Source organism: Ascochyta rabiei, chromosome 4, assembly GCF_004011695.2.
Source record: "Ascochyta rabiei chromosome 4, complete sequence".
Taxonomy (NCBI): Eukaryota; Fungi; Ascomycota; class Dothideomycetes; order Pleosporales; family Didymellaceae; genus Ascochyta; species Ascochyta rabiei.
The window spans coordinates 2,412,255-2,437,110 of NC_082408.1; the positions used below are offsets into that span (position 1 = coordinate 2,412,255).

The 24,856-nt window shown below is 50.4% G+C and overlaps 5 protein-coding genes across 5 annotated transcripts, besides 24 other annotated features; all 5 read left to right on the plus strand.

Moving 5' to 3' along the window:
- Positions 1 to 12: 12 nt before the first annotated feature.
- Positions 13 to 107: a dispersed repeat.
- Positions 18 to 21: a direct repeat.
- Positions 22 to 210: a long terminal repeat.
- Positions 22 to 10,041: a mobile genetic element.
- Positions 250 to 282: a tandem repeat.
- Positions 458 to 747: a mobile genetic element.
- Positions 748 to 1,183: a mobile genetic element.
- On the plus strand, positions 1,772 to 2,485 carry EKO05_0003193 (uncharacterized protein; the record flags this gene model as incomplete). The annotated part of the gene is made up of 1 exon (XM_059636110.1): positions 1,772 to 2,485. The coding sequence occupies one exon, from the start codon at positions 1,772 to 1,774 to the stop codon at positions 2,483 to 2,485; it is 714 nt and encodes a 237-aa protein (XP_059492093.1).
- Positions 3,468 to 3,939, plus strand: EKO05_0003194 (uncharacterized protein; the record flags this gene model as incomplete). Its single annotated transcript, XM_038937882.1, has 2 exons — positions 3,468 to 3,653; positions 3,709 to 3,939. 2 exons carry the CDS (start codon positions 3,468 to 3,470, stop codon positions 3,937 to 3,939), a joined length of 417 nt encoding a protein of 138 aa, XP_038801752.1.
- Positions 7,825 to 8,237: a mobile genetic element.
- Positions 8,238 to 8,470: a mobile genetic element.
- Positions 8,451 to 9,655: a mobile genetic element.
- Positions 9,264 to 9,466: a mobile genetic element.
- Positions 9,264 to 9,472: a mobile genetic element.
- Positions 9,267 to 9,463: a mobile genetic element.
- Positions 9,708 to 9,747: a tandem repeat.
- Positions 9,851 to 10,041: a long terminal repeat.
- Positions 9,863 to 9,939: a dispersed repeat.
- Positions 10,031 to 10,126: a dispersed repeat.
- Positions 10,042 to 10,045: a direct repeat.
- Positions 10,127 to 10,190: 64 nt separating the features above from the next.
- Positions 10,191 to 10,255: a tandem repeat.
- Positions 10,256 to 10,389: 134 nt separating this feature from the next.
- Positions 10,390 to 11,090: a mobile genetic element.
- Positions 10,599 to 10,630: a tandem repeat.
- Positions 11,071 to 11,372: a dispersed repeat.
- A 3,097-nt stretch (positions 11,373 to 14,469) lies between these two features.
- Positions 14,470 to 15,243, plus strand: EKO05_0003195 (uncharacterized protein; the record flags this gene model as incomplete). Its single annotated transcript, XM_038937675.2, has 3 exons — positions 14,470 to 14,526; positions 14,588 to 14,775; positions 14,862 to 15,243. 3 exons carry the CDS (start codon positions 14,470 to 14,472, stop codon positions 15,241 to 15,243), a joined length of 627 nt encoding a protein of 208 aa, XP_038801755.2.
- Positions 15,244 to 15,399: 156 nt separating this feature from the next.
- Positions 15,400 to 15,822, plus strand: EKO05_0003196 (uncharacterized protein; the record flags this gene model as incomplete). The annotated part of the gene is made up of 1 exon (XM_059636111.1): positions 15,400 to 15,822. One exon carries the CDS (start codon positions 15,400 to 15,402, stop codon positions 15,820 to 15,822), a length of 423 nt encoding a protein of 140 aa, XP_059492094.1.
- Positions 15,823 to 16,920: 1,098 nt separating this feature from the next.
- Positions 16,921 to 17,014: a mobile genetic element.
- Positions 17,015 to 19,377: 2,363 nt separating this feature from the next.
- EKO05_0003197 (uncharacterized protein) lies at positions 19,378 to 21,771 on the plus strand (the record flags this gene model as incomplete). The annotated part of the gene is made up of 2 exons (XM_059636112.1): positions 19,378 to 19,522; positions 19,568 to 21,771. The coding sequence occupies 2 exons, from the start codon at positions 19,378 to 19,380 to the stop codon at positions 21,769 to 21,771; spliced, it is 2,349 nt and encodes a 782-aa protein (XP_059492095.1).
- Positions 21,772 to 24,781: 3,010 nt separating this feature from the next.
- Positions 24,782 to 24,856: part of a mobile genetic element that runs on past the window's edge.

Consider the following 24,856-nt stretch of genomic DNA (forward strand, 5'->3'; position numbering starts at 1 on the left):
GAGGATAAGGTCCTAGTTACTCCTTCGCGACGGGAGCAGCGGCTATAAAAAAGAGCAAGACCCTGGCAGTATCGCAATAATACGTGATAAATAGCTGTAATAAATAGCTGTAATAATAATAGGCCTGCTTTTTACTATAATTATATCCTATAATATAATAAACATGTTACCTAAATATATTTAAAGAAGATGTAGATTAAGTTAATGTTAAAATATACGCTCTTATCTATTATAGTATAGTAGGGTACCCCTAACCTAACCTAAACCTAGGCAGACCTAACCCCAACCCACGCTAGTGCTACCCCGACCCAACCCCTACCTGCACTAGGGCAACCCCTACCTAACCACAGCCCCTGGTCCATGCAACCTAAACCTAACCACAACCCCTGGTCTGTGCGACCCTAACCTAACCCCGACCCCTATGTAGGGTACCCTAAACCCATTTGCCAGCGTAGAGAAACATACTAAACAAAGAAAGCTAGCTAACACCTAGATAGAATTACTTAACTAAAAGCTTGCTAACCTAGAGGTACAATAAGAGCTAATTGTGTCTAGCTTTAATAGGGCCTTAAAGCTAAGGGGGTGTGTTAGATAACTGACCTTGCTAAACCAAGTTAGGGGGTTAGGGTTAACCTTGGTTAACTTAGGGGCTAGCGGCACACACACATAAAATCAGCCATTAAGACAGATAATTATCAATTAATCACCTTTATTATCATCTTTGCACATTGAGCATATTATCTAACAAGCTTGTAGGTAGTAGTGTTGTTAGGTAGAATAATCTAGGCAACTTTAGCTAGTTTAGAGTAGGTAATCTAGGGATTCTTTTATGTTACGTAGTGTAGAAGCTTCTTCTATGTATTAGATAGTATCTTAGGTCTACCTACGTAAGGTCTATTACTTATAGTTCCTGTAGTGTTAAAATATTTATAAAGATTTTAGATAGTACGCTTATAATAGCTAAAGTAACTAGTAACTTTATAGGTACCTGCACCTGCATGTAGCTACCTAATTACCTAATCCTGCTCTACAGAATTTAAGCAACAGCGTTTCTATATCTAATAGTTAAGAAAGTAAGAGAAACAGAGTAGTAGTAGTGAAGTTGTAGGTGGTTAAAAAGTATAGGTGGCTGGGTTAACGCGTCAGAGGGACGCTAGCGCGGAACTAACTTTTGACGCGCGACTGTAGGTACTGGCTCTGTTCATGCATCTACCCCCATCCTTTCCCTACCCAGCCGCGAGTCTGGTTGTGATTGACTCTGTGCTGAAATTCGAAATGAATGCCAAGCCAGTCGCCGTCTGCCAAGCTCCCAGCCACCCGTACACGGCGTCCTCACTTGACAACACAACACACTTCCACCACCAACACACCAACACCCTCTTCCCACTTGCATGACGTCGACCTTCTACGACGATCTTATAGCACCATCTGCGGATTCTGCGCCCCTGTCACGCGCTCCCTGTACGCCTCCGTCCGTCATCCTTGCGAATCTCACAAGGCCTCTGCTGCGCAGTGCATTCAACAGCTCTGTCCGCACAGTTGTTGGTCCACGGCGCCAGGGGGGCGGTTCGCGGGTGTGCGGCAGTCGCGTGACACGGATACAGAGGACGCGGGCGTTGCTGCTCAGTCCGAGTCAAGGCTGCTCCAAAGCCTGGGTGGGCGGGTTTCCCTGCGCGCGCTGTTGCAAGCGTTGTTGCAAGCGATAGCGCTGCAGGGGGATTTGTAAGTAGACTTTGGTTGTAGAGCTGATAGCAAAACGAGCGAAAGCAGGATGAATGAATCGAGCCTTGCCAGACATGGCTTCCCCGTGTTGGCCTATCTTACTTCAGAGCCACTCTTACTGCTGTTCACGCTGCGTATCCAACACTATGACGCGCGCAAGCAGGTGACGCTGATGCTAAGGACTCCCGCCGCGTACGTGCACGGCGCTAATAACAAAACGGCGTTTGTCGCACAGTATAATGCCGACAATCTGCTGCTGGGAACCAGAACTAATGCTGCAACTGTCTACCTTCCCCAAGTACGTCGCGATGGAGTTGCACGCAATGCCAAGGACTGCGAGTGGACGACGCTCACATTGTGCTTGGACAAGCCGTGTCCGCTCTGGTGCCCCTTTTTAAAAGCATTAACGCCTGCTCCCTCTGAACACCGCCCCGCACCGACGTCTTGTCTCGCCACCGAGTCGCGCTCCTTGCCTCCGCGCTGCAGACTCCCAAACTGCACCGACCGCCCGACCACCACGACCACTGCAGACTCTCCATCTCGATCCCGTCTACGCCCCCTCGTTACGTTCCGAACGTTACCCCGAGCGCCCAGCTCACCTGCGAACAAGGTCGCGCTCTTCTACTTTGAGCTGAGCAGCCCTTTGAGAGGCAGGACGGCAGGTACGGCGCGAGTGGGCGTGTGCTCTGCGCGATCCGACGTGGCGAGCGAGCGTTTGGAGCTCTGTCCGGGATGCTGGCTGGCTCGCTCCGCTTCTTCGTGAACGACTAGCCGTGTGCAGCGCAAGGCCAGACATCTTCTTCGACAAGAATGAAAGCTTTGAGAAGGCGGTCGAAGTGGAAACTCCAGGCACTTTCACGCTGAGGGTAAAGCGCTAAGCCAGCAATGCTTACCGCATCAGCGAGTCGCCTTTGTCGGTGCAGAGGCTTGTCGATGCGCAGGGACTGGACGCTGCCTTTGGCACAGGAGACCACAGCAGGCGGAAGAGGCCGCGGCCATGTGGTGGGCCTGGGCAGCCGAGTAAGCGGCGACGGTGCCGCGACGGTGGTCAAGGCAAGGCATTCTCTCGCGCATTCGCAAGCCTGGCTAGGAGAGGCCTTGTTGCGAGAGGTGCACAGAGTGCGCGCTGCATGCTGAGCGCCAGGCTTGCTTAGTCCTATCGTATAACACGGGCAGGTTCATTTAGGGTACGCAGCTAGCAAAATCCAGCTCAGCGGTCATCGTCACCGCATGAGCTCGTTACTGACGCTTGACACAGTTGCATTGTGTTTTATACTATACTAGCTTGCTCACAGCGCAATGCCGCAGCGTCTCGTCACACGTCGAGACTTGTGCGTTTAGACAAGTCGCAGTCTTGACCCGATCGTGTGCTGTAGAGCATTGAGCAGGCAAGACTCCACTGCATGGCCTGCCACAGGCCTCTGAGGATGGCAAGTCTCCCTTCGAGGTTCCACAAGTAGCTGCGCACTGTGTCTGTCCCAAGCTATTGCTAGACGTGCGTGTTTTTGCACAGCCTGTAGCCCACATCTTCCCGTAGGAGGTGTCTATTCTGGACGCATTGTCTATACTTAGTCTTTTTGTTCCTGCACAAACAAAGCATGGCCGAAAGAGGAGGTGACAGCTAGTGAGAAGAGCTGCAGGCAGCTGCTTTGCCCTGTGTTTAATATGAGACCTGTTTCTCCCCATGCCGCTCAAGCAGATCTCGAGCAGATCTCGAGCAGATCACGAGCAGATCACGAGCAGCCATGGTCCAGCGTTCTACCAGGAGCCGCAACAGGCAGCTGCGGAAACGGCTGTCTGCCATAGAGAACAAGCTGCACCAGTACGGCGAGCTCGGGGCAGAGGTGGCGCTAGTGATCCGCTTTCCCAGCAAGGAGTCTGGCTACTCTTACGTGACCTCAGGAGACTTTCTGGAGCGCATCTACGATATTGTGCGTCGGGCGAAGCCTGTTGCACCTGCTTTCCACGCTGACAGTCTCTCTCTAGCGGTCGCACGTCAAGACCACGAACAGATCAGCAGAAGATGTAAGGGCTCGCAATTCAGCAAAGGCCGTTGAGCCCGCCAGAACTGCGTCGGAGATGACGCCTGACCCGGAGGCAGACGCAGCAGGCACACCGCAAAGAGAAGATGGGGCGCAGTCGGCTCGCAGAGATCGCTTCTTTCCAGAACCGCCCCTCTTCGACCTTGCGCTGTGTCGGATGGTACAGGAGAACTGAGCCAGGCTGGACTGGACGAGACTGAAGTGAATTGAATACTGCACAACTGATCGTGCGAGATTCTGCCTAGTTGCTGCCAATACAAGACAGTGTGCAGCAGCTGTTGCGGTCGTCCCTGGTGTTCGTGTCCTCTGTGTCCTCAGACACATGCTCTATCTGCTGCTGTTTTGATGATCCTGTACCTTGTCATCAAGCTGGGCAACGCTTGCGGGACGCGTGAAGGAACCAAGCAATTTTAGATGGCTGTGGTATCTTCCTAAATACCTTGACCGTGCTCGCGGATCGCGGTCCTGATCGTAACGAGCAGTCGCTCATCCTTAAGTGTGAAAGACGGTGCCGTATTGGATGCTACAAGCTAGCTGCTGTACAGTAGGCAAGGTGTGTAGGGGCGATGTGAGAACTTGCCGGGCCAGAGTATCAAGTTCAGCGGCTAGGTGGCATCTTGTAGTGCATCTCGTAGCGTCGGGCGAAGGAGCAGCAAGACGTTGCTCTGATCTCACAAGGTGCACATCCCCTGCGTCCATCGACCTGGCGCATTGGACTGTCTTTGAAACGCAGTACTGTACCGTACAGTCCTACACTGTACAGTACTGCAACAAGTTCCCTGTGATCTTCTGACAACACACCAGCGTAATCTCTGGCACAATACCAAGGGATGCCTCAATCCAGCTACAGTAACATCTTATTTACACGCCCACAACTCCAGCGTAACGTCTAGCTTTTGGTCGCGAGCACGACCCCGGCCAGCGTGATTTGACGATGCCGATGCCACACCTGAGCCGTCTTTGTAAGTGGCGGAAGGCCTTCAGCTTGGCATGCAAGACCTGTAAAGGCATCATTGCCCATGCTGCGTACTGTCCATCATACAGCGACGGCATCTGGTCGGTGGTCTTTCGTCCTGCTTTGCTGGCCGCCCGCCGTCATGAGCAAACGCAAGCGCCAACAACATGCTACCACACCACCAAAGGCTGAGCACATCACGGATGAGATCTCAGGCGACACCGTACACGTCTGGGTGGGCAAAGAGAGCGCCTGCTTTAAGGCTTCCAAAAGCGTACTTGAGCAGGTGCTGTGGTTCCAGACGTTCGTTTTGCAGGACTGGCCTGCGACCGTGTACAGCTTACCAGAAGACAATCCCAGACTGATGCGAATTGTTCTTAACGTGCTCCATCACAAGCTCTTGCGCATTCCCCCAACGACGTCCGTCTCACAGCTGTTCAAGCTGGCCACGCTCTGCGAGAAGTACGGCCTCGCGCAGCTGCTTGTTCCCCACGTAGAGACGCGCAGGTGGATCGATCAGCTCTGGCAAGCGGACAGGCCTGTGCACGCGGACTGGTAGATGTAGGTGTGAATTCTTGAAGCCTTCTACGGCAGCAAGGACGTGTGCCCCTAGCTTGCCCGCACGCTCGACGTAATCGCTAGCAACATAAGCGAAGTGGACGGCAAATAGGTGTTCCAGAGCTCAGACAAGGAGTGCCTTGTGTTGGCTATAGAACACTAAGTCAGGTTAAGCAGCACACTTGCTAGTAAGCTGTTCGCTGGTGCATGCTGAGCGTTAGACTGACACAACCGCAGCGCATCTGCAAGCGCGGCGCCACAAGCTCTAGGAAACCTTTCAACTTGGCTGCAAAGAGCTGCAGCAGATCTGGCTCGAGCAGCAAGACCCTAGCTTTCGCAACATTAGACTTATAGCAAAGTTGCTCCAGTCTAACGCCCCAGAGGATCTGCCCTCCAACGCATCTTTAGCTGCGCAGCTGAGCTGCGTCTAGTAAAAGCTGCTCACGCTATACCAAGTCTTCGGCGAGCACCTAGTAAAGCAGCTGGTGTCCGAGCATCTACGCCGCATGAAGCCACAGAAGCAATGATACTGGTATGGAATCTGGGCTGTGACAGTCGCGTAGGTTCGCAGTGTAGGCTGCTGGTCTTGCCAAGAACTGCTTCATCGGCCGACTGTCGATGCCTAGCACTGAGCTGTGGGCGTCGTTAGCACTGTCTGGTTGATTAAAGTTAGCTGTTCGTAGCCATCCCTCTTGTCGGGGTATCTCAATACATCGCTGTGTATGTTCGTCTGCCGCTAAAACCCGATCTATCAGATGACGGAACCGAGCACCACGACAGGCAGTATGGCCAGGTTCCGGTCTCCAGATCAAACAGGGTGTCTATATGGACCTACAAATTGTGCTTGTGCTTGTGGCCTACTAGTGTATGCGTATGTGTTTGCGTAAGTGTGTCGCACCTGGGCCACGATGAGCTGCTGTAGGACTTGTTTAGGTCCCATGCTCTGTACCCATATAAGCAGTGGTCTTTCATCTATAACGAATCAATGTTTTGCAGAGAGATGGCCGAGGTCGAGGGACTTGTGCAGGTATGATTCAGCCTCCACGCATGATGTTCACTCTCACCGTTGCACAGGAACGTCTCCCACTGCCGATCAAGACGCGAAACTTACATTATCGCGAAACGGCCGTGACTCATATCCTGAAAGAGCTTGCAGATGGAGATATCTCAGTACAGACCTGCTTTCTTGCAGTCCACCTCCTTGACCGTGTACTTGGAGAGCGGTCAGTGAAACCCGGGAACATTGGATTGGTGGTGGCCGTCCTCATCATGATGGCAGCCGCTTACGAACAAGACACCCGGGGCCGTAAAATTGTAGCCTTCTGGTCGGATAAGTTAGAACTCTTCCGGCGTAAGGAGGTGGAGGTACTCCAAGTTCTGAAGCATGAGATTGGCTGGCCAAGTCCTCTGTTCTTCTTGCACGAGCTTTTGAACAAGCTGACCAGCATGCCTATCGTCCTGGATGGCTCGTTGCCAAGCTCCGCGGAAGTCACAGACTTTATCCTGAAGGCGTCACTGCTTAATATCAGTCTGGTACAGCAGCCACCTAGCGCTGTAGCAGCAGCGGCTTACTGTCTGGCCGTCTCGATGGCCGAAGAAGCACCGTGGGTTCGTCGTTCTACTATCTCACACCACACGCAGTATCGCTGACCCAACAAGACTACACAGTTGGATCAGGCGTCTCGATATTCGTTCGAAGAGTTCTATCCAGTCATGCGTTCCATGTGCCGCTTTCATACAGAAGCAAAAGCACGCTTTGTCGCTATAGACAACAGCTCTAGAGGGATCGCGGACTTCGTGACTGCTAAGATTGCGGCAGGATTCGTAGTAACAAGACGATACACCTTCGGCAACACATCTTGAGACATGACATAGGCCTGACTTCTATGGCTTCTAGCGCTACTACAATCGAGACCTTTTTTTTTCATCCTGTAATCATCAACGATGTGAATTGTACCAGTGCTACCCTGATCTGACATCTTGCGCCTGACCTGCGACACTGACCGTGGCCGTATCGCGCGTCTGCAGCACCACCAGCATCCACGTCTTGATTCTTCGTGAGTGTGCGTGACGTCTTCGGGACAGTTCAGTCTTCGCCAGCGTTGCTGAACCCCAGATCGGAACCCAGGTCTATACGTGGAAGCAGACGGCTGCCAGCACCAACGTCCCAAGCCAACCCGCCAGTCTCTGCAGCTGACTTCTCTGAAGGGAGTCGAAAGTGCTTCTGTCTCTTGCGGCCCTGTTCGCTCCACAGAAAGTAACCGACAGGAAGGGTAAAGAAGCTAGAACCCACAGCGTGGTCAGTCTGCTTGTCTTTGAGTGGGTCGCACATAGTACTGACCTGTTTGCAGCATCTGCAATGCCAGCAAGCGCATTGTACCAGCCCAGCAAGGCAGAGATGAGACCAAACGCTCCTCCTGCGACGATGCAGTGTTTCTCGGGGCTCTTGTCGTCGTGCTGCAGGTACCCGATGCTCAGCAGGAGGAAGGCAAGATCGAGCGTGAAAAACAAAAGAAAGAAGGCAAAAGACGAACGCAGCGTACAGACAGAGCCTGTAAAGACTATCTAGCTATAAATAACCCCTATTATAAAGCCTGTCTTGTTAAAGTTATATATGTCTACATCTATAATACTATACTTTATCTTTATATTAGCTACTAGCTTAAACCAGAGTGTTATAACGCGTAGATCTTTGTTTAGGGCTTACTGTTAATTATATAGACAACTCCTTTAAAGCTTAATCTCTAAGTAACACATTCTAGAGTTGTCTACCTAGTGCTTGCTAACAGGCTTTCTACCACGCTCTGTAAGCAGATTATTTGCTATATCTTGCACTATAGCCTTTATAGCGCCTATTCCTTATTAATTAAGGTTAAGTATCTGTTAGACTAGCGCTTCCTCCTCTAGCTTGTCTAGCTTCTTTAATTTAGGCTTGCAATTGCGTTTTAGGAGGGCTCTAGCGCGTTGGTCTTGTAGGGTGCTTTAGGGAACGCTAAAGGCTATAATAACATGTCTTTTGCTCTTATTGCAATCTTTAATTGTAGCCTAGATAGTAAGCTGTAATACGCCTTTAGTTTAGGTTTATTACGCGTTGCGTTGTAGTAGCATTGTAGTATAAGTGTAAGAGTGTTTAAATTTTAGTAGGGTGGACAGGTCGCTTGGGTTGGACGGGTTACTTGTGAACTACGTTAACGTACCCCACAGGCGAAAGAATTAACAGGCGAGAGAATCACTTTTGCTAAGCCCCCACTAAAACTCACCCTATTATAGCCTAAAACACTACAAACTAGCGCTGTATAAGGTAAGACAAGCTGTAATATTACTTAGAGACTACTTCTATATTATTCTTACACGTTTACATATTATGTCTAGTCTTACTACACTATCTATAGCGCCTTTAGGTTAGCTTAGCCCTATTAGCGCGCACCTGCTTCTTTGCCTTCTTACTATTACTACACACTCTAAACTCTTTTAGAGCTGTTAATTGCTAGCCCTCTTTAACTACTAGAGTACCTTCTTTCTTAACCTACTTTCTTTTGTGTAATTTTTGTTGTATAGCTGCCTTATTAGCAGCTTAAAGCTTAGTAATCTCCTGTTATACTAACACTAGCTTATGCATAATTATAGCTGCCCCCTTTAAGACCTTCTTAAACGCTTTAACTATAGAGGTAGGCAAGCTATCTATATACCTCTAAATCCTTATCTTTATAAGCATTAATTATAACCTAAGTTTAAGGGTGTTACTTAGGGTTTGCAACTGCTAGGGCTTGTTATTAATAGGTAGTAGTAGTAATAGCGTGCGTAGCTTTACATTAAGGCTGCTTATAACCTGTTCTAGGTTAAACAGGACTAGTCTAGCGCCTTAGAACCCTCCCTAGATGTTGCTAGGAGTAATTGCAGCGTTGTAGGCGCATATAAAGCATAGCAGGAACTTAGTCTTTATAATATAGTTAATCTAGTTATATATAAGTATTTTAGCTTAGCACCTATACGCCTTCTTTAAAGTAGTAAAACAACCTATATTAAGGGGCTGTGTAAGGTGTAATAAGTAAGTAGGTAAATAGAGAGTAATAATCTTGCTATCCTTACAGTACTGCTGGAATTTAAGAGAGTTGTAGCTCTTATAACTATTAATAATAAGCAAATAGTAGGTGCTAACAGTACGCTCCTTTGTATGCCTATTAAAGTGGTTTATCTAGTCTAGACTAAGCTTGTTAGTAGTCTAGCTGTTATTAGAGACTCTAATAACCTAGTCTTAAGGCAGATCCTCTTCTTTGTACTAGGCAGAGAGGTAGTAGTAGGCCTTAAAGATAAGAAAGGCAGGAATAGCCTATCCTTTAGCATTAATACCTACTATAGCTGTAGCCTACTTCTAGTTTACGCTGGCAAATGGGTTAGGGTTGGGTTAGGGTTAGGTCGCGTCACGTGACAACCCCTACCTAACCCCAACCCTAACCCACGCTAACGCCTGCCAAGAGGGTTTGGGTTAGGTAGAGGTTGCACAGACCAGGGGTTGGGTAGGGGTTCAACACGTGACACAACCCAACCCTAACCTAACCCTAGCATTTAAGTGTCTTTACTGCGACAGGAGCAGCAGCCACAAAAAAGAGTAAGACCCTAGCGGTATTGCAATAATATGTAATAAATAGCTGTAATAAATAGCTGTAATAATAACAGGCCTGCTTTTTACTATAATTATATCCTACAATATAATAAACGTGTTACCTAAATATATTTAAAGAAGATGTATGTTACAGGTATTTATACTGTTTAAACCCTAGTAAATCTATCTAATAGATTACTGTACCTTTTTAGTCTATGTAGCTTAGGTGGGTTTAAGCTAAGCCCTTATAATATAGATTAAGTTAATATTAAAATATACGCTCTTATCTATTATAGTATAGTAGGGTACCCCTAACCTAACCTAAACCTAGGCAGACCTAACCCCAACCCACGCTAGTGCTACCCCAACCTAACCCCTACCTGCACTAGGGCAACCCCTACCTAACCACAGCCCCTAGTCCGTGCGACCCAAACCCAACCACGACCCCTGGTCTGTACAACCCTGACCTAACCCCAACCCCTATGTAGGGTACCCCGAACCCATTTGCCAGCGTATTCTAGTTACCTAGTTAGACAGCCTTTAGCTAACCTTGTTGTTCTAAAGTTATAACAACTACTCCTAGGGAAATCTAGCCTATTATAAAGCCTGTCTTATTAAAGTTATATATGTCTTTATCCTAGATGCTATACTTAGCTTTAACATTAGCTACTAGGCTAAACTAGCCCTGTAGAACCTTAGGATCCTTATAGAGAGCTCTCTTATAGTTATACTTACAATTAAACTTAACTTTAAGCTCTAGGTGTTACTTAACAAACATACTAGGCTAGTTTGTGCTAATAGGGCCTAGATTATGCTTAGCGCGTAAAGAATTAGCTATAGTAGCTATATCTAAGAGCTAAAGGGAAAATCCTTACACGTCTAGCTTAAGGACATATTTAATAATTACCTTCTTCTTATTATTATCTAGCTTCTGTAAGTTAGCTATAGAATTAGCGTATAAAGGTTATCCTATATATTACTTACTTAGTGTAGCTTAAGGAACTCTGTAGATAGCTGCAGCGCGTTACTAAGAGAGAGTTACGTCTTATTTAAGAGCCTAGAGCGCAAGCTGTATCTAAGCTTCTTTTAACGCATCTAAATAGTGTTATTAAGAAGGCATTAGTATGTGAAGGGTGGTTTAGTGGGGGCTTGGCAAAAGTGATTCTCTTGCCTGTTGATTCTTTCGCCTGTAGGGTACGTTATTTGTAATAAAGTAATAGCTGTGTAGTAATTGCTAGGCAATAGGTATAGCTAGGAGTTCTCTGTTGCCTTTAACCAGTCTAAATCTTTAGACGCACGGGCCATTGCAGAGATTTCATCTCAACTAAGACCAGATAACCACTCTGTTCAGCTTACAATAGCCAGCGCGCCTGTTCCAGCGCCTGCACTACAAAACAGACGCTGGAAATAGATGTTAGGAAGGCATGTTCGTAATATTGGGATGAAAAATCAATAGAAATCGACCTTTCTCTAACTATGAAAAGTTGGTGTTTGGTGTTCCAAAGCGGTCTAACTCGTGAGAACAATGAAAATAGTGAATAATTAGCAATGGTTTCATGCCCTCGCTATAGCACAGTTTAGGCTCAGTCACAACAAACCAATAATGCGCGAAGCAGATCCAGAACCGGGGATAAGAGCTGCCATTAGCTAGACGAATATTGGCAGCCTCAGCTTTCAGCCACAGTGCGCAGCAGGTTGTAGACATTTAGCACGCTACGACCGCCAAATGTCGTTTACCTAAGACGCACGGCCGGTCAGATGCGCTTTAACGATCTTGCCGCCAGCGTGGAGAAACTGCCAGGATGCACACTTCTCACCTTAACTTGACCTTCTGAGATTGCAGTTGTGAGCTTTGCCATTTCGGCTTCTCCCTTGGCCCACTGGGCGCTTAGTGAAGACTAGTTGTTGCAAATTGACAGGGGGTGTCAGCCTGACAGAACAAGCAACAGTATACTTAAAAATACAGGTTTCAGCATCAGAGCGTGATCAAATGGAAGAACGAGAGGTACCGAGTGGATGCTCGCTAGATCTGTAGATTTACAGGTGTAGCAAGAGCATTCCAAGCACCTGAAGAGAAAAGTGACCTAGCACACTTGTGCGTCTCGGCACGCTTGGGTCAACATTACAACAACGCCCCCAACGACCCTGTCTCCAGCTCCGCCTCTGGCTCTGAATATGATCCAAACGCGTCCAACACGTCAGATTAGCCCTTCATCGATGACGAGGAGCTCGACATTATCAGGTCGGATTGCAGTGACAGCGTCTGCTTGGAGGCCGGCAGCGTGTACTGCTCTCACGCTGACGGCCTGGACTTGTCGGGTGGCGACTTGTTGCAGCAGCAGTACCGGTGTGCCTCAGTGGACGGTAGTGGAACCCGGGCAGGCTATCACTCTGCCTCTGTCTCCGTAACCTACATTCCCGTGCGATGAGGCTGTATGTCAGCGCCGCTAAGTGAGTAGAACGGGGTAGGAGGCAACGATTGCAATTACGTAGAAAGCAACAATGAGTTCGACTTGCACGTTCGCCAATCCACGCGTGCTACGAAACGCAAAAGTGATAAACTCACTCAGGTTGGACAGCAGAGATGCCTCAAGACGCAGCAAAGTCGTGACTGGCTCAACGACTGGTCATCGGGCCAATAGCACAGGCGAAGACCGGAAGAATCGAGAGACCAGTTACCTGTAATTTACCGCTGCTGACGCTAGACCTATGGCTGCGCGGCTGTGTGGCTGTACGGTGCTCTTGCCAAGCGTTCCATGACACCCGGCTCGGATTAGGAGCAGGGCCAGGTTTGAAGGCCCACCCAGTATCGAAACCGCAACTGTAACCAGCTTCCGATACGGTCATCGTGCAACTTCAAGATAAGGCGCAACGCGCGACTATAGCTAACGCGAAAGCTTGCATGCCGTAGTAATATTTCATCGCGCCGCTCTACAACTCCGCAGACCCGCCGTTGATCCCTCGTCCGACCCATGACGCTCTAGTCTTCTCAAGCACGTCGCGACCGATACATATATCAAGCAGCAGTCGGATATAGCTTTAGTTCGAAGAAGAACATTATGAGTTAGGTGGCGTGCAAAGATTAGAGGGCAGGTTTTACACAGCGGGCATAACAGGAGACAGACTAGCTGGCATAATACAGAATACCAAGATCTAAGTCTAGGCTTTCGCAGGCGGAGTACAAAGGCAAGAAGGGTCTGCATATCTTGGAGGTGCAGCTGTCGCATGGCTGTACGACGAGCGGCTCGTAGCACGAGCACGGCGATTTAATTTGATCCCTCAGAATGATAAGGAGTTCGGGCCGTCAACGCTCATAAGCGCTGGATAAGGATAGAGCAGAGATCTGATAGTAGCTTTGCTTGGTGAGGTATTGCGCTACATAAGGCTGCATACTGTCCTGTCATCGACAATAGCTTTTGTATCTCTTGGCGATACCATCCAGTGCGGACGTTGATGGCAAGGTCATGGCCGGTGCGGCTCGGCCGCACTCCCTGCTTGCAGTGGCAAAGTGTAGAGAGCTTTGTGAGTACCGCCACCTTTCCTGCCGCCGAGGCTCACTCAGAAAATTTAACCGCGCCTCAGCTGAACCTTTCTCCAGACCGCCCTGGCGACACAGCGGGGAACTTGGCAGGCGCGGATGCACCGCCAACATCGTCAGCCTTGTCGAGCTGAAGACGGATTATCACACTCTCTCAAGCAGCTCCTTAGCCTTACTGAATCATAGGAATTACTATGGCATATACCTTATTCAAAGCTGGCTGCTTCGCTGAGCCGTCTCACTCGCCCTCTCCGCCAAGTCCGAGCAGAACCTCAGCCTGCTCGCCCTCGATGGCGACGGCGTCCGCAGCCTCTCGGTGCTTCAGTTCGTGGAATATTCAATGGACAACATCGACCCGGGGTCGTTACCGAAGTCTTGCGACTACTTCGATATGATTGGAGGCACTAGCACTGGCGAATGTGTGGTGATTGCCCTACTGAATGCACTGTTGACGAGAAGCACAGGCTTATAGCGACCCTGCTGGGTCGGCTGCGAATGACGGTCGACCAGTGCGTTGACGCATGTGTTGCTGTTGGACAGGATCTTCTAGAAACAGAGACACCGCGCGACGATCAAAAGCCAGGTCCAAGGCCGATTTGATTCTGTCCCTCAGGGTATTCCATGATTGCCCATTCCCCTTTTGTGCTGCTGTGCCAAGAATTTCTTGTCCTTGCGCTTTTCGCCAAATATGATAGCTCCGTCTTGCGGCAGATCAAAGGGAGGCAGGTTTACGCCAGGTGGTGACTTCTTTTGCAGCTTATTCGTCCGCTTAACAAGAAGTTGAGGGTGCTTCGTACACAAGTTTGGATCTTCAATGCACTTCACGCAAGGCTGAAAGATAGAGTGATCCCTGAAGTCCCACCCCATGTTGTCGACAAGTTCCCAACACACTTCATTTCCGTAGTATGTTGCCACTTTTCCGAGGCGCTTTATACTTGCGGCTAGATAGTTGCGCTTGAAGCCCCCAGGAAGCGGGTACCAGTGTCTGCATACTTGATCTGTCTGCTTAGGGGTCATTAGCTCCCCCATGTGTTGTCCGACTAAAACCGGGATGATCTTGGCAGGGGGCATCCACCAAGGCTTAGTCCCAGAGCGCAACCCATGGGCGGTGGGTTGAACGTCCCGTCTCCGGGCAATAGACCCCCCTAAGTGTGTGTTAGTTCCAGTAGGTCCCAGCCGCGTATGGCGGTCTTGCCTACGCTCCTCGTCCCTCTGGCTCCCTCGTCACTCTCGGCGTCTTTGGTCATACGCTTGAGAATTTGACCGTAAATCTGCTTGACCATATCCCCGATGCGTATATCGGGATCACCCTCAAGGATGTGCTTAATCACGATCTCATTCGCATGGTTGCGGTCTTGTAATACCTCTTTCGCCTGACCCGCGACCGCTCGCTCGACTGCAAAACGCGGAGAGTCAGGCTCGCTACACAAGCTACATAGTCAGATTCGTGTGCTACGTTCTGCGCATTATTGCTGACGAAGAGGCCCGAGCTGCACAACGAAGTGGGGGTGAGGCAAGCGACGATAGCGACGAGCAAGGACACGACGACGACAAAGAAGCAGAAGAAGAGGAAGAGGACGAAGAGGAGGAAAGCGATCGTGGCAGCGATATGAACAGCACCGCACGTAGCTCACGGTCAGCACGGTCAGCACGGTCAGGCGAGTCAGAAGACGACGCCGGAAGCAACAACAGCAGCAGCCGTCGCCCGCAGCGCAGGAAGAAAAAGACAGACTACATGATGGATGCACGTGAGCTGTTCTGTTGGCAGGGCTCGCAGCGCTTGCGGGCAATGCAGCTATGGGCCGCTTTGGAAGGTGGCGATTGAGGGGCTCAGATGCGGGTATTGCTCGACACGCTTACGGCGTTCTTCTTTGCTTTAACAGGCGGTAAACCGCTTAGCAACGGGCTTATTTACTTTCTTGCTGTGTTAGGCATTAACGCAGAGCTAGGCTGCTTGCGCACAGCAAAGAACTACTTGTACATGCTTGCCAGCGTAGTGTACTACGTGCGTGTGCTTAGTGTAGAAAAGCTGCTTCTGTCTGCGTGCCGCGATGAACAGACCAACAACAACTGGCAGCTGTTCTTGGCAGCACAAAAGCAGTATCTGGCTAACGGCTTGTATGGCCTAATGAGCGAGATAATTAACATGCTGGCGTACAGCAAGCACGTCGCGCTAGAGGCAGGCAACGCCAGCAATGCGTACTGGTCACAGGACAAGAAAATCTTCTACTTGCACGGCTGGCAGATCTACATCAGCCGCTTCCGCAAGATAGCGCAGGACGTAGTAACAGAGGCTGAGCAGATGCTGTGGCAGGAGTTGTGCTGGGTGGCGAGGAAAGAAGACTGGTTTGCCGTCGAGCTGGACAAGGTTGTCGACGACGTCTTGTTCACAAAGCGCCGCTAGCCGTTCATAAGCCGGCGGGAAAATGGGCTCGACAGAGGGCTGGAGTGGATGCTCACGCAAGCAAAGCAGACAGAGGAAGGCTACAGACTGTACTTAAGCGACGGCAAGTGGAACGTGAAGCAGGTCAGGCGGTACTTGCGTTGCGTAGACCGCTTTCTGGTGCTGTTGTTAGTGGGCAAGCACATGGTGTCTAGACAGCCCAGCCAAGGGTTAGAGGTGACAACGATACGTTTTCAGAACAGGCTGCTGTAAGACTGCAATGTTGTTATTGTAGAGGGACAGGTAATAACGGTTGTGCGCTACTACAAGTCGCAGTCGCAGTAGGACAAGCCAAGGGTGGCGCCGCGCTTCTTGCCGCTGCGGCTGGGGCAGGTTATGGTTATGTACTTGGCATACGCGCACCTGTTCTGGGAGTATTTGACTGTAAAGGTGCTCGGCGGCAGCTTCAGCGACTACGTGTGGGCGGGCGAGCATGGGCAGCCGTAGGGGACGGATCAACTGACTCAGGCGCTGCAGCGCGCGACGGGCAAGAGACTTAGAGTGGAGCTGCACATGCTTAACTACCGACACGCCGCTGTCGGCATTAGGAGGGAGAAGGTGGGACCGGCGTTCGGCAAGGGCTATTAGGACGAGATGGGTGAGGTAGAAGACGCCGAGGTGGACTAAGGAGAGGAGGACTTAATAGAGCTGCGGAACGCGTAGACGACGGTGATAGGGGTAAGCAACTACAGCGTGCTAATTAACATTGGCAAGCATCTTAGCGCGCGCTTGATTAAAGCGTTCTGGACGCTCAGCAACGCGTGGCACAGCTTCTTAGGGGTGGAGAAACGTGAAGCACCGCAGGAAGAGGCGCAGACGAGTAACGTGGACTCGAGCAGACGAGCAAAGAAGCGACGGCGCAGCAACGATGACAGCGAAGATGAGAAAGAAGAGGGCAGAGAGTTTGTACGGCGACAGAGACCGTTCCAAGTCAGCAACGTGAAAGAGGCAGTCATCCGCAGGGCGATGCAGCAGGTGCTCGGTCAGGAGGAGGTTAGCTTCAGGTTGGTTGAGCAAGAGCAGGCACTGCACGCGGTGATGGACAGGCAGACGCCGCTGGTAGTTGTGCTGCCAACAGGCGGAGGTAAGAGCTTGCTGTTCAGCGTGTTGGCTTGCTTAACGGACGCTGGGGTAACAGTAGTTGTGTTGCTGTAACAAGCGCTGATAGAGGACTTAGTAAGCCGCATGCAAAAGTGCGGCATTAACTGCATTAAGTAGAAGCACAGAGAGAGCAACCTGGCAAGCGTGGTTGTGGTCAGCGCAGACATGGCTGGTGACACAAGAAGTGACGGCAACTTTATAGGGTACGCGAACATGCTGCACAGCAAAGGGCTGCAGCGGCGGGTGGTGGTAGACAAGTGTTATCTCGTCTTCACGTTGAGCGACTGGCGGCTGAAGCTGGCAGAGTTGAAGAACTTGCGGCTGCTGCCGTGCCCGATTGTGCTGCTCACAGCAACGCTTCTGCTGGTGCGGGAGGGTGAGCTAGCAACAAGCATGCTGATGCTGTGCTTAACGTACATCTGGGCAAGCACCGTACAGCTAAACATGCAGTACTACGTGTTGTAGTGCGAGCGTGGCAAGGCGCAGGAGACAGCGGTGGCAATGTGTCAGCGACAGCAGCAGCTACTGCTTAGCAGAAGCTAGAAGGGCGTAGTGTACTGTCGCAGCAAGCAGCGGTGTGAAGAGCTAGCTGAGGTGGTGGGATGCGGACGCTATCACGCCGACGTGCCCGACCGTGGGGACCGAGTGAAGCAGTGGTTGATAGAAGGAAGGCTGATGACAGCGACGTCAGCGCTACGCACAGGAGTAGACTTCTTCGGAATTGTGTTCATACTGCACGTGGGGATGCCGTGGACGCAGGAGAGTGGGCGTGGGGGGCGAGCTGGCGAAAGGGTGGATTCGGTGGTGTTGGTGGAGCAGAGCAGGGCGAGGTGGAGCGGATGATGAACACCCATTGGTGAAAAAGTGCACTAGGCACCCGAGCCGCGGGGTAGTAGTGCTGTGGTGAGGTGGAGGCCGAATCTGGCATAGCGCAGCAGATGAGGCGCTACGCCAGATTTGAGTTATCTCCTCCTGAGCTAGGCTTAATCTGTATTTAATTCCTCACTACACTAAGGGTGAACACTCTCTACATGGTACTTTGCCTAAACACTCCGTGCGGTTATTGCATCGTTGGAGTTATAGGCAATCGCCACATTGCCAAGGACAATGCCTGCAACACCTATGTTCAAGATATCCCGACCTCGTGGAAGGCCCCGGAAGCACTTAACAGACAGCAGCAACAGAAGCAAAGAGAGCGAGCAATCGTCGACGACTTCACCAAACTCAGGTGCCTGACGCACCAGCTGACTTCATAAACTACGCGCCCGCACACCCAGGCGCTCCAACCATCACCCTTCCTGACCTCGGTCTTCGAATCAGCGCCGATATTCCCATCCCTCGACATCTCCTAGGTAGAGCTACATGGCTAAATACACTCAGCCCTCACTCCAATTCTTCTGGCTCTAATTGGTTCACATGTTTCGTGCTGGTCCAGGCTTAACCCGTCGCCCTTGCCTCATCAAAGTAGGCTCATCCTTTCGAGACTCCTCCCTCTGCATGCTGAATACTACAAATTTATCCGCTTGCAACGTGCTTCGGCTATAGTAACGTACCTACTACGCTTCGAGGCATTTGAAGGTTTATTGGAGGAAGCGAGGCAAGCCCCTCCTACTTCGCGAGTCTGAGGAGTATCACGGTGGAGCCGTATTCTAGTCTCCAAGGAATGTGAAGGACACACGTGATCGCCAGCAGCTCCAGGAGCTCGAGGAAGAGCGGGTACAACACCAAAAAGCTGAGACAAACAGGTTTCGTGAGGAGGAAAAGCACACAAAGACGAGGGAGAAGGAGAGGGGGCGTCAGGCGAGGGCTGCAGCTAAATTGGTGAGAGAGAAGGAGAAGGCTGGGACAGCTGCTGAACAGACCTCCAGGGCAGCTGCTCGCAGGACTGAAAAACGACTCAAACAAAATCTTAAACCTTCTCCAAAGAGTAAGAAACGTAGCCTTAAAGCTCTTGCTCGAGCTACTACTAAAAAAAGAACTGTTGTAAGGCCTGGAGAGCCTGAAGGTATTGTAGAGGGCGCACCAGCTCTCAGGTCACCGCGTAGCCGCAACGTCACGCTTTGATATCAATAGCTAGATATATTAATTAAAACTATAGTTAGATATCACCACTAAGAACGAATCGCAATAATAGCTATTGTGCGAGGCTGTTTTGGTGTTCACGTGACTCGGTTTGGCTGGGGGGCCGGATTGGCCGTCATCATCGGTAATCCGAAGTGCCGTCGCGCCGGCCCAGTTTGCGCGTCGTTGCGTGTTTTGTCGCTACCTTGTCTAACCATCACCACTTACACCACACGTTTTATTTCGCCATTTTGGTTTCTCTTACCCTTTCCGAATCACATACAACTCCGAGTGATTGCGTTGGCAACGACGACGCCTTAGCAAGATATTGGCGGCTGATATGTCTCTTTGAGGATGTCTACGCAATCGCGGTCGCAAATTGTACAGTCTAAACCGATAGGCGAAGGACTAGATGGCTTTCGTAATACTTTCAGATCGATATGCGAAGACATCGGCGTCTCCAACTCCTCACAAGCGCTTGACCACGTGGGCTATGAAGGTTGTACAGGCTGAACATTTTTACTGCACTTCTAACGCGTATTAGAAACCCAGGATTTGTTATTTAATCTTCTCTCTGCTTTGCGAGCCCTCCCGGCCGCTCGAATTCTGCAGTCCCGACATGGAGGCAAGACCCTTTTCCATGACCTCTTGAGACTCAATGCAGTGGTCAGCTCTGACCACTTCGACCACGGACGGATACGACCTCTACTCGATGCAATCATCAACAACCAGCCCGATGAGGTTGTTTGGAATAGGGCATACGAAGCCGTCACCGAATCCACGCCGCCGCCCCGCCCTTCCTCGTCCTTCCAACAAACACCGCTATCGATCAATACGGGCAGCTTCGCGAACTCGGCCGAGCACCGCAAACACGTCGACGATGTGCTGAAGGTGGAGCTAGGACACCTGTACGTTGGCGTACCCGGTTTCTTTGACGCATTCCTCGGAGATGTGCCGGGACTGGGAACAGCGGCACAGGTTGTGTTGGACAAGTGCAAAGAAGGAGACAGCCCGCTCTACCGGGTAGAGAGCGGCTGGCAGGGCTGGCCTGAAGGGGCGAATGAGAAGGGTGTCTTGAGCTGGTTTACACCGCTTATCGACCAACTTCTAGACTTTGCGGATGAGCACCTGTCAACACCCCGGAGTCCACGGCGACCGCTGGCACAGCCCCATCGATCCTTGCAAGGCTCTACGGCCGATCGCAAGCTGGACATTGGGTTTGTGGACAATCCGGATGCTGGCGTGGACTCGAAGTGCCGCTGGTCGCAGATCCTCATACCTGGAGAGCTGAAGAGCAACCCGTCAGCCGACAAGGCGTCTAAGGCCTGGCTTGACCTGGGCCGGTACGCAAGGGAGGTGCTCGCCGCGCAAGACAGCCGCCGCTTTGTTCTTGGCTTCACTCTCTGCGGACCCTTTATGCGGCTGTGGGAATTCGACCGACTCGGGGGCATCGCCTCTGAACAGTTCGACGTCAACGAGGATGGACTGCAGTTTGTGTCTGCAATGCTTGGGTTTCTGTGGATGAACGAGGCGCAGCTGGGGTTCGATCCGACTATCGTCACAGTCGGAGACAAGCGGTACATCGAGATTGAGCGTGAGAATGGGAACGAGCGCCTTGTCGTTGACAAGGTCATAAAAAGGGTGCCCTGCGTCGCTGGTCGCGCAACAACCTGCTGGAAAGTTCATCGAGAAGAAGACCCTCGCACGCCGCTCGTTGTCAAAGATTCATGGCAGTTTCCGGAGCGCGAAGAGGAGGGCGAGCTGCTACGCGAGGCGACAGAGAAGGGGGTGAGGAACGTCGCGAGGTATTTCCACCATGAGACGGTCAGTGTAGGTGGTCAAGACGACGACATCCGCGCAAACGTACGGAAAGGGCTGGACATAACGAAAGCAGTGAACTACATGCCAAAAAGGCCGATGCCGCCGCCAAACAACACAGGACGTCGTGTGTCGCGGAAAGATGAGAGCAGCAGCGTAGCCGGAAAGAAACGATCTTCGAGCTCCACGAACGCCCCGCTGCCGCCCAGCAAGCGCCCTTGCTCGAGCTCTTCAACAAAACCTGCGATTGCGAATAGGGTCCACCGTCGTGTCATCGTCCGCGACTACGGGAAGGCTATTTACAAAGCAAGCTCTCTAGCCAATCTGCTTACTGGATTTGAGCAATGCATCGAAGGATACGAGTCTCTCCAATCGCGAGGCAGCATGCTTCAGCGCGACATATCGCTGAACAACCTCATGGTGAACGAGGACGACGAAAACCCGTCCTGGCGGGCGTTCTTGATTGATCTTGACCTTGCGATCCATGAGCAGCGGGAGATGTCGTCAGGGGCGCGTGGGAAGACCGGCACGCGGGCGTTCATGGCCATTGGGGTGCTTCTAGACGACGAACAGCATTCGTTTATGCACGATCTCGAGTCGTTCTTCTGGGTGCTGTTCTGGATATGCATCCACTATGATGGGCCAGACAAGGACATTGGGGCAACTGAATTTGAGTGTTGGAACTACGAGAGCGATCAGAAACTGGCAGGTTCAAAGAAGAGTGTGGTAGATGATGAGAGGGACTTTCTCAAGCTTGCGCGGACGAATTTCACGCCATTTTACCAACCATTGATCTCGTGCGTCAATAGGCTGAGGAGGAAAGTATTCCCCGACGGTGGGAGATGGAGAGTCCCAAATCCAAAGCTGTACACGGAAATGAAGGGCATCCTTCGGGCAGCACGGGATGACTTGGAGGAGTTGGACGGATAGGGAGATTCATCATTCGGTATGCTCGAGAAACAAATCCATGAACACAACCAGTTACTTTCTATATCTATCTGGCGTAGGAAATGCATCCGTTTTGGGAGGTCTTGTGCAGATTGGAAACTCCTTATGCAGCTTGCCTAGATCCCACGTGATACGGAGAAGAACCTAGCACTTAGAGATTCCTGTCGGCCTGATGGTCTCCAAGCTTAAGTCCATGGTATCCCGACTTCTCCTCAGAACCATCCTTATTCCTGAAGGCGCACAGGATTAATTGACCCTTTGCGCGGTCTTCCTCTTTGTACATACTAAGCCCATGCTTAAGGAGAAAGTGGTATTCACTGCACCAGCTCTTCTTAAGATAAACCTTCTCATTATCTGTATAAGGCGAATCCCCATCGCCGCCGTCTGCCGACTCGGTTATGGTGTTAATGGGGGCACTCTCAAACTTGAATCCCCACCACTTCCGCTGTTGGATAAAATCCCATTAACAGCCTGACATGTACTATCCTTCCCGCCTAAGCGCATGTGAACCTAAATCTGGACCCGTTAGTTAGTCTCTCACTTTTACAGCAGAAAGCGGCCAATTAATGTCAAAATAGGCCATGTTCTTGCCCTGGCTGTCTCTGATAGTTCCTTTGGATTTCGAATTGAAGGAGATTTCTACAACATGGCTGTCGGAAGAATTGATCGGACTCCCAGTGACGTTGCAGAGGAAATCAGGCACGTGCAGAACTTTGTTGAGATTAAGAGAGCCATGTGAAGATACACCTGATAGATTGGGCGAACGCTTGGTGGGAATCTTGACGGTACCTATTCCTAGTACCAGCAGATGCTGGGGTGGAGAAGTGAAAGGTGGAATGTCGATAGTGGAAGCAAAGGGCGTATATGTCTTAAACCAGCCGGTATCTTTTGCGACGCTAATTAACAGACGTTAATGATGGGCATGTCTTTGCAGCCTGTACCCCACTTACTGGACGTTGGAAGTGTTCAGAAAGACCCAGTCAGGGCATAGAGATAAATCAAGATTTGCGGTTATTGTTTTTGTTGATATAATTGACACCAGACAGTATACAGTTAGAAGATGTGTGCGTGGTTGTTTACATGTATAGAGCAGTCTAACTCAAGGCCGCGTTTATAAGCTCTGAAAAATGTAAAAGCTAGGTTTGCGCGAGGTTGTCTTAGCAATATGCGGGGAACTTCCTGTGGTTGCGCTCATTATCCAGAAGCACTACAGTATAAAATCGTGTAAAATAAACCGATCTATTTTTGTGTAAAACACACAGAATAAAGACCGTCGTTTACACCGCAAGTGGGATCTAATTTACACTGCTCTGTGTAAAATTACACAGGATCAGTCTAAATTTACACAGTAGGTGCGGTGCGGTGTACTTTACACGGCGCTCAGTTTAAATTTACACATTGCGTGTAAATTTACACGTTTGCAGTGTAAATATATACGCACAGAAAATCACTTAATAGACTCTATTTTGTGTTCTTGACTACAAACGCCTTGTATCAATAGATCAATGCCAGATCCCGACCAATGTCAGCCGCTTGTTGAGGGGTATCAACCTCAGAACGACCGTATTTGTCCACCAAGAAGAGCGCCTTAATGATAGATGTGCCTCTGCGGTAGTACACCTGTGCGGCACCAACAAGATCTACAACTCTGTCCACAGAGATCCAGATAATGTCGTTGTTATCCTCGTCAAACATGCGTGGTTGTGGTAGATAGTGCTCTGTACTTGCTGGTTGAACCTTCCGGTACCTTGCAACGCCAGCCCACTGAGAATAGTCAGCTGGATCTATAAACAGAGTGACTACTGTGCCAAATGATAGCTGCACTGTCTCTCTCTAGGATGTAGCAGGCAAATCTGCGTAGTACATGACAAAGGCGTTGTTCCGCAACACCAGAGTTTGCGAATGAGGGGAGAAAGTTCCAACTCTTGCTCCATTAGGCAGGACCAAGTTGCGATACATTATCAGGTCAGACGGTTGAGTGCCAGTGTACCAGTGAGCAAGGGGGTCCTCGACCCTTCTCAGCTCGCGTTGCCATCTAACGTCCATGTGTGCATTTGTCCGCCGTACAAGCTGGTCTGTAGTTAATTAGGATAGTGCACTGTCGTTTGCATAAACAATATCATTGTTGTTAATCGTTGCCACATGTTCAGGGCAACTCCATTTAGCGTGGATCCGCTGCTCCCGGATAAGTGAGTTGACTTCTGCGCTTCGGTGCTTGTAGGCCGTTGCTGTGGAGAATCTCTTTACTGTTCGAAGGAATCGCTCCAGCAACCACTGAGCATAGCATGATGGTGGGCCAAAGTCCTGAATATTCTGACCAAGGTGGAGCAGATAGTGGTACTGGATAGTGCAGGAGGGGAGCAGGTCTGGATTACCCATATAGTACAGATCCTCATACTCGTGTACAGAGGACATTGCTTGGGCTTTTACCTGCTCAATGTCCGCGCGTGTGAAGTTTCGCTGGTCAGTGTAGTGGAGCAGCTGACGGTAACGTAAGAAGTTTGTTGCGTACGGTCTTAGTAAGAAGTGTTGCATAGCAGGGGCACCGTATGTGAGAAAAAATGAACGCCACTCGTGGGTGGTCCAGTTGCAAAAGCTGCTAGTTCTACGTAGAGCAGTACCTACGTGATTAGGTACAGTTGCGCGCGATGCTGATATACTGCTGTCGGTCAGCGTCCAGTCAGCGCCAGGTATTACCTAAGGATACTTCTCAGCTTCATGTCCTTGCTGCTGGTACTTAGAACCTTTCTAGAGGTGAAACATTGACTTTAGTATGTTGTGGTTCATTGAGTGCATAGTGTCAATAGAGAAACTCCTTAGGAAATGTATGGTTGGTAGGTCCATCAGGATGGACTGGCAGTTGACGCCCATGTCCTGTCTTATACGGTTGTAGTCTCTTTAGGTGGTGCTACTAACGCGATGCTGTTCAATCTGATCAATCTGAGAACGCAGATCTGTATTGACACTAGGCGTCAAATTATCTGTGTTTGGGTAGAAATACTTCCCTCCTCTTCCTATTGTCCCACTAAAGGTGCAAATCCGACAACTTTGCTTGGCCTTTCCTGGA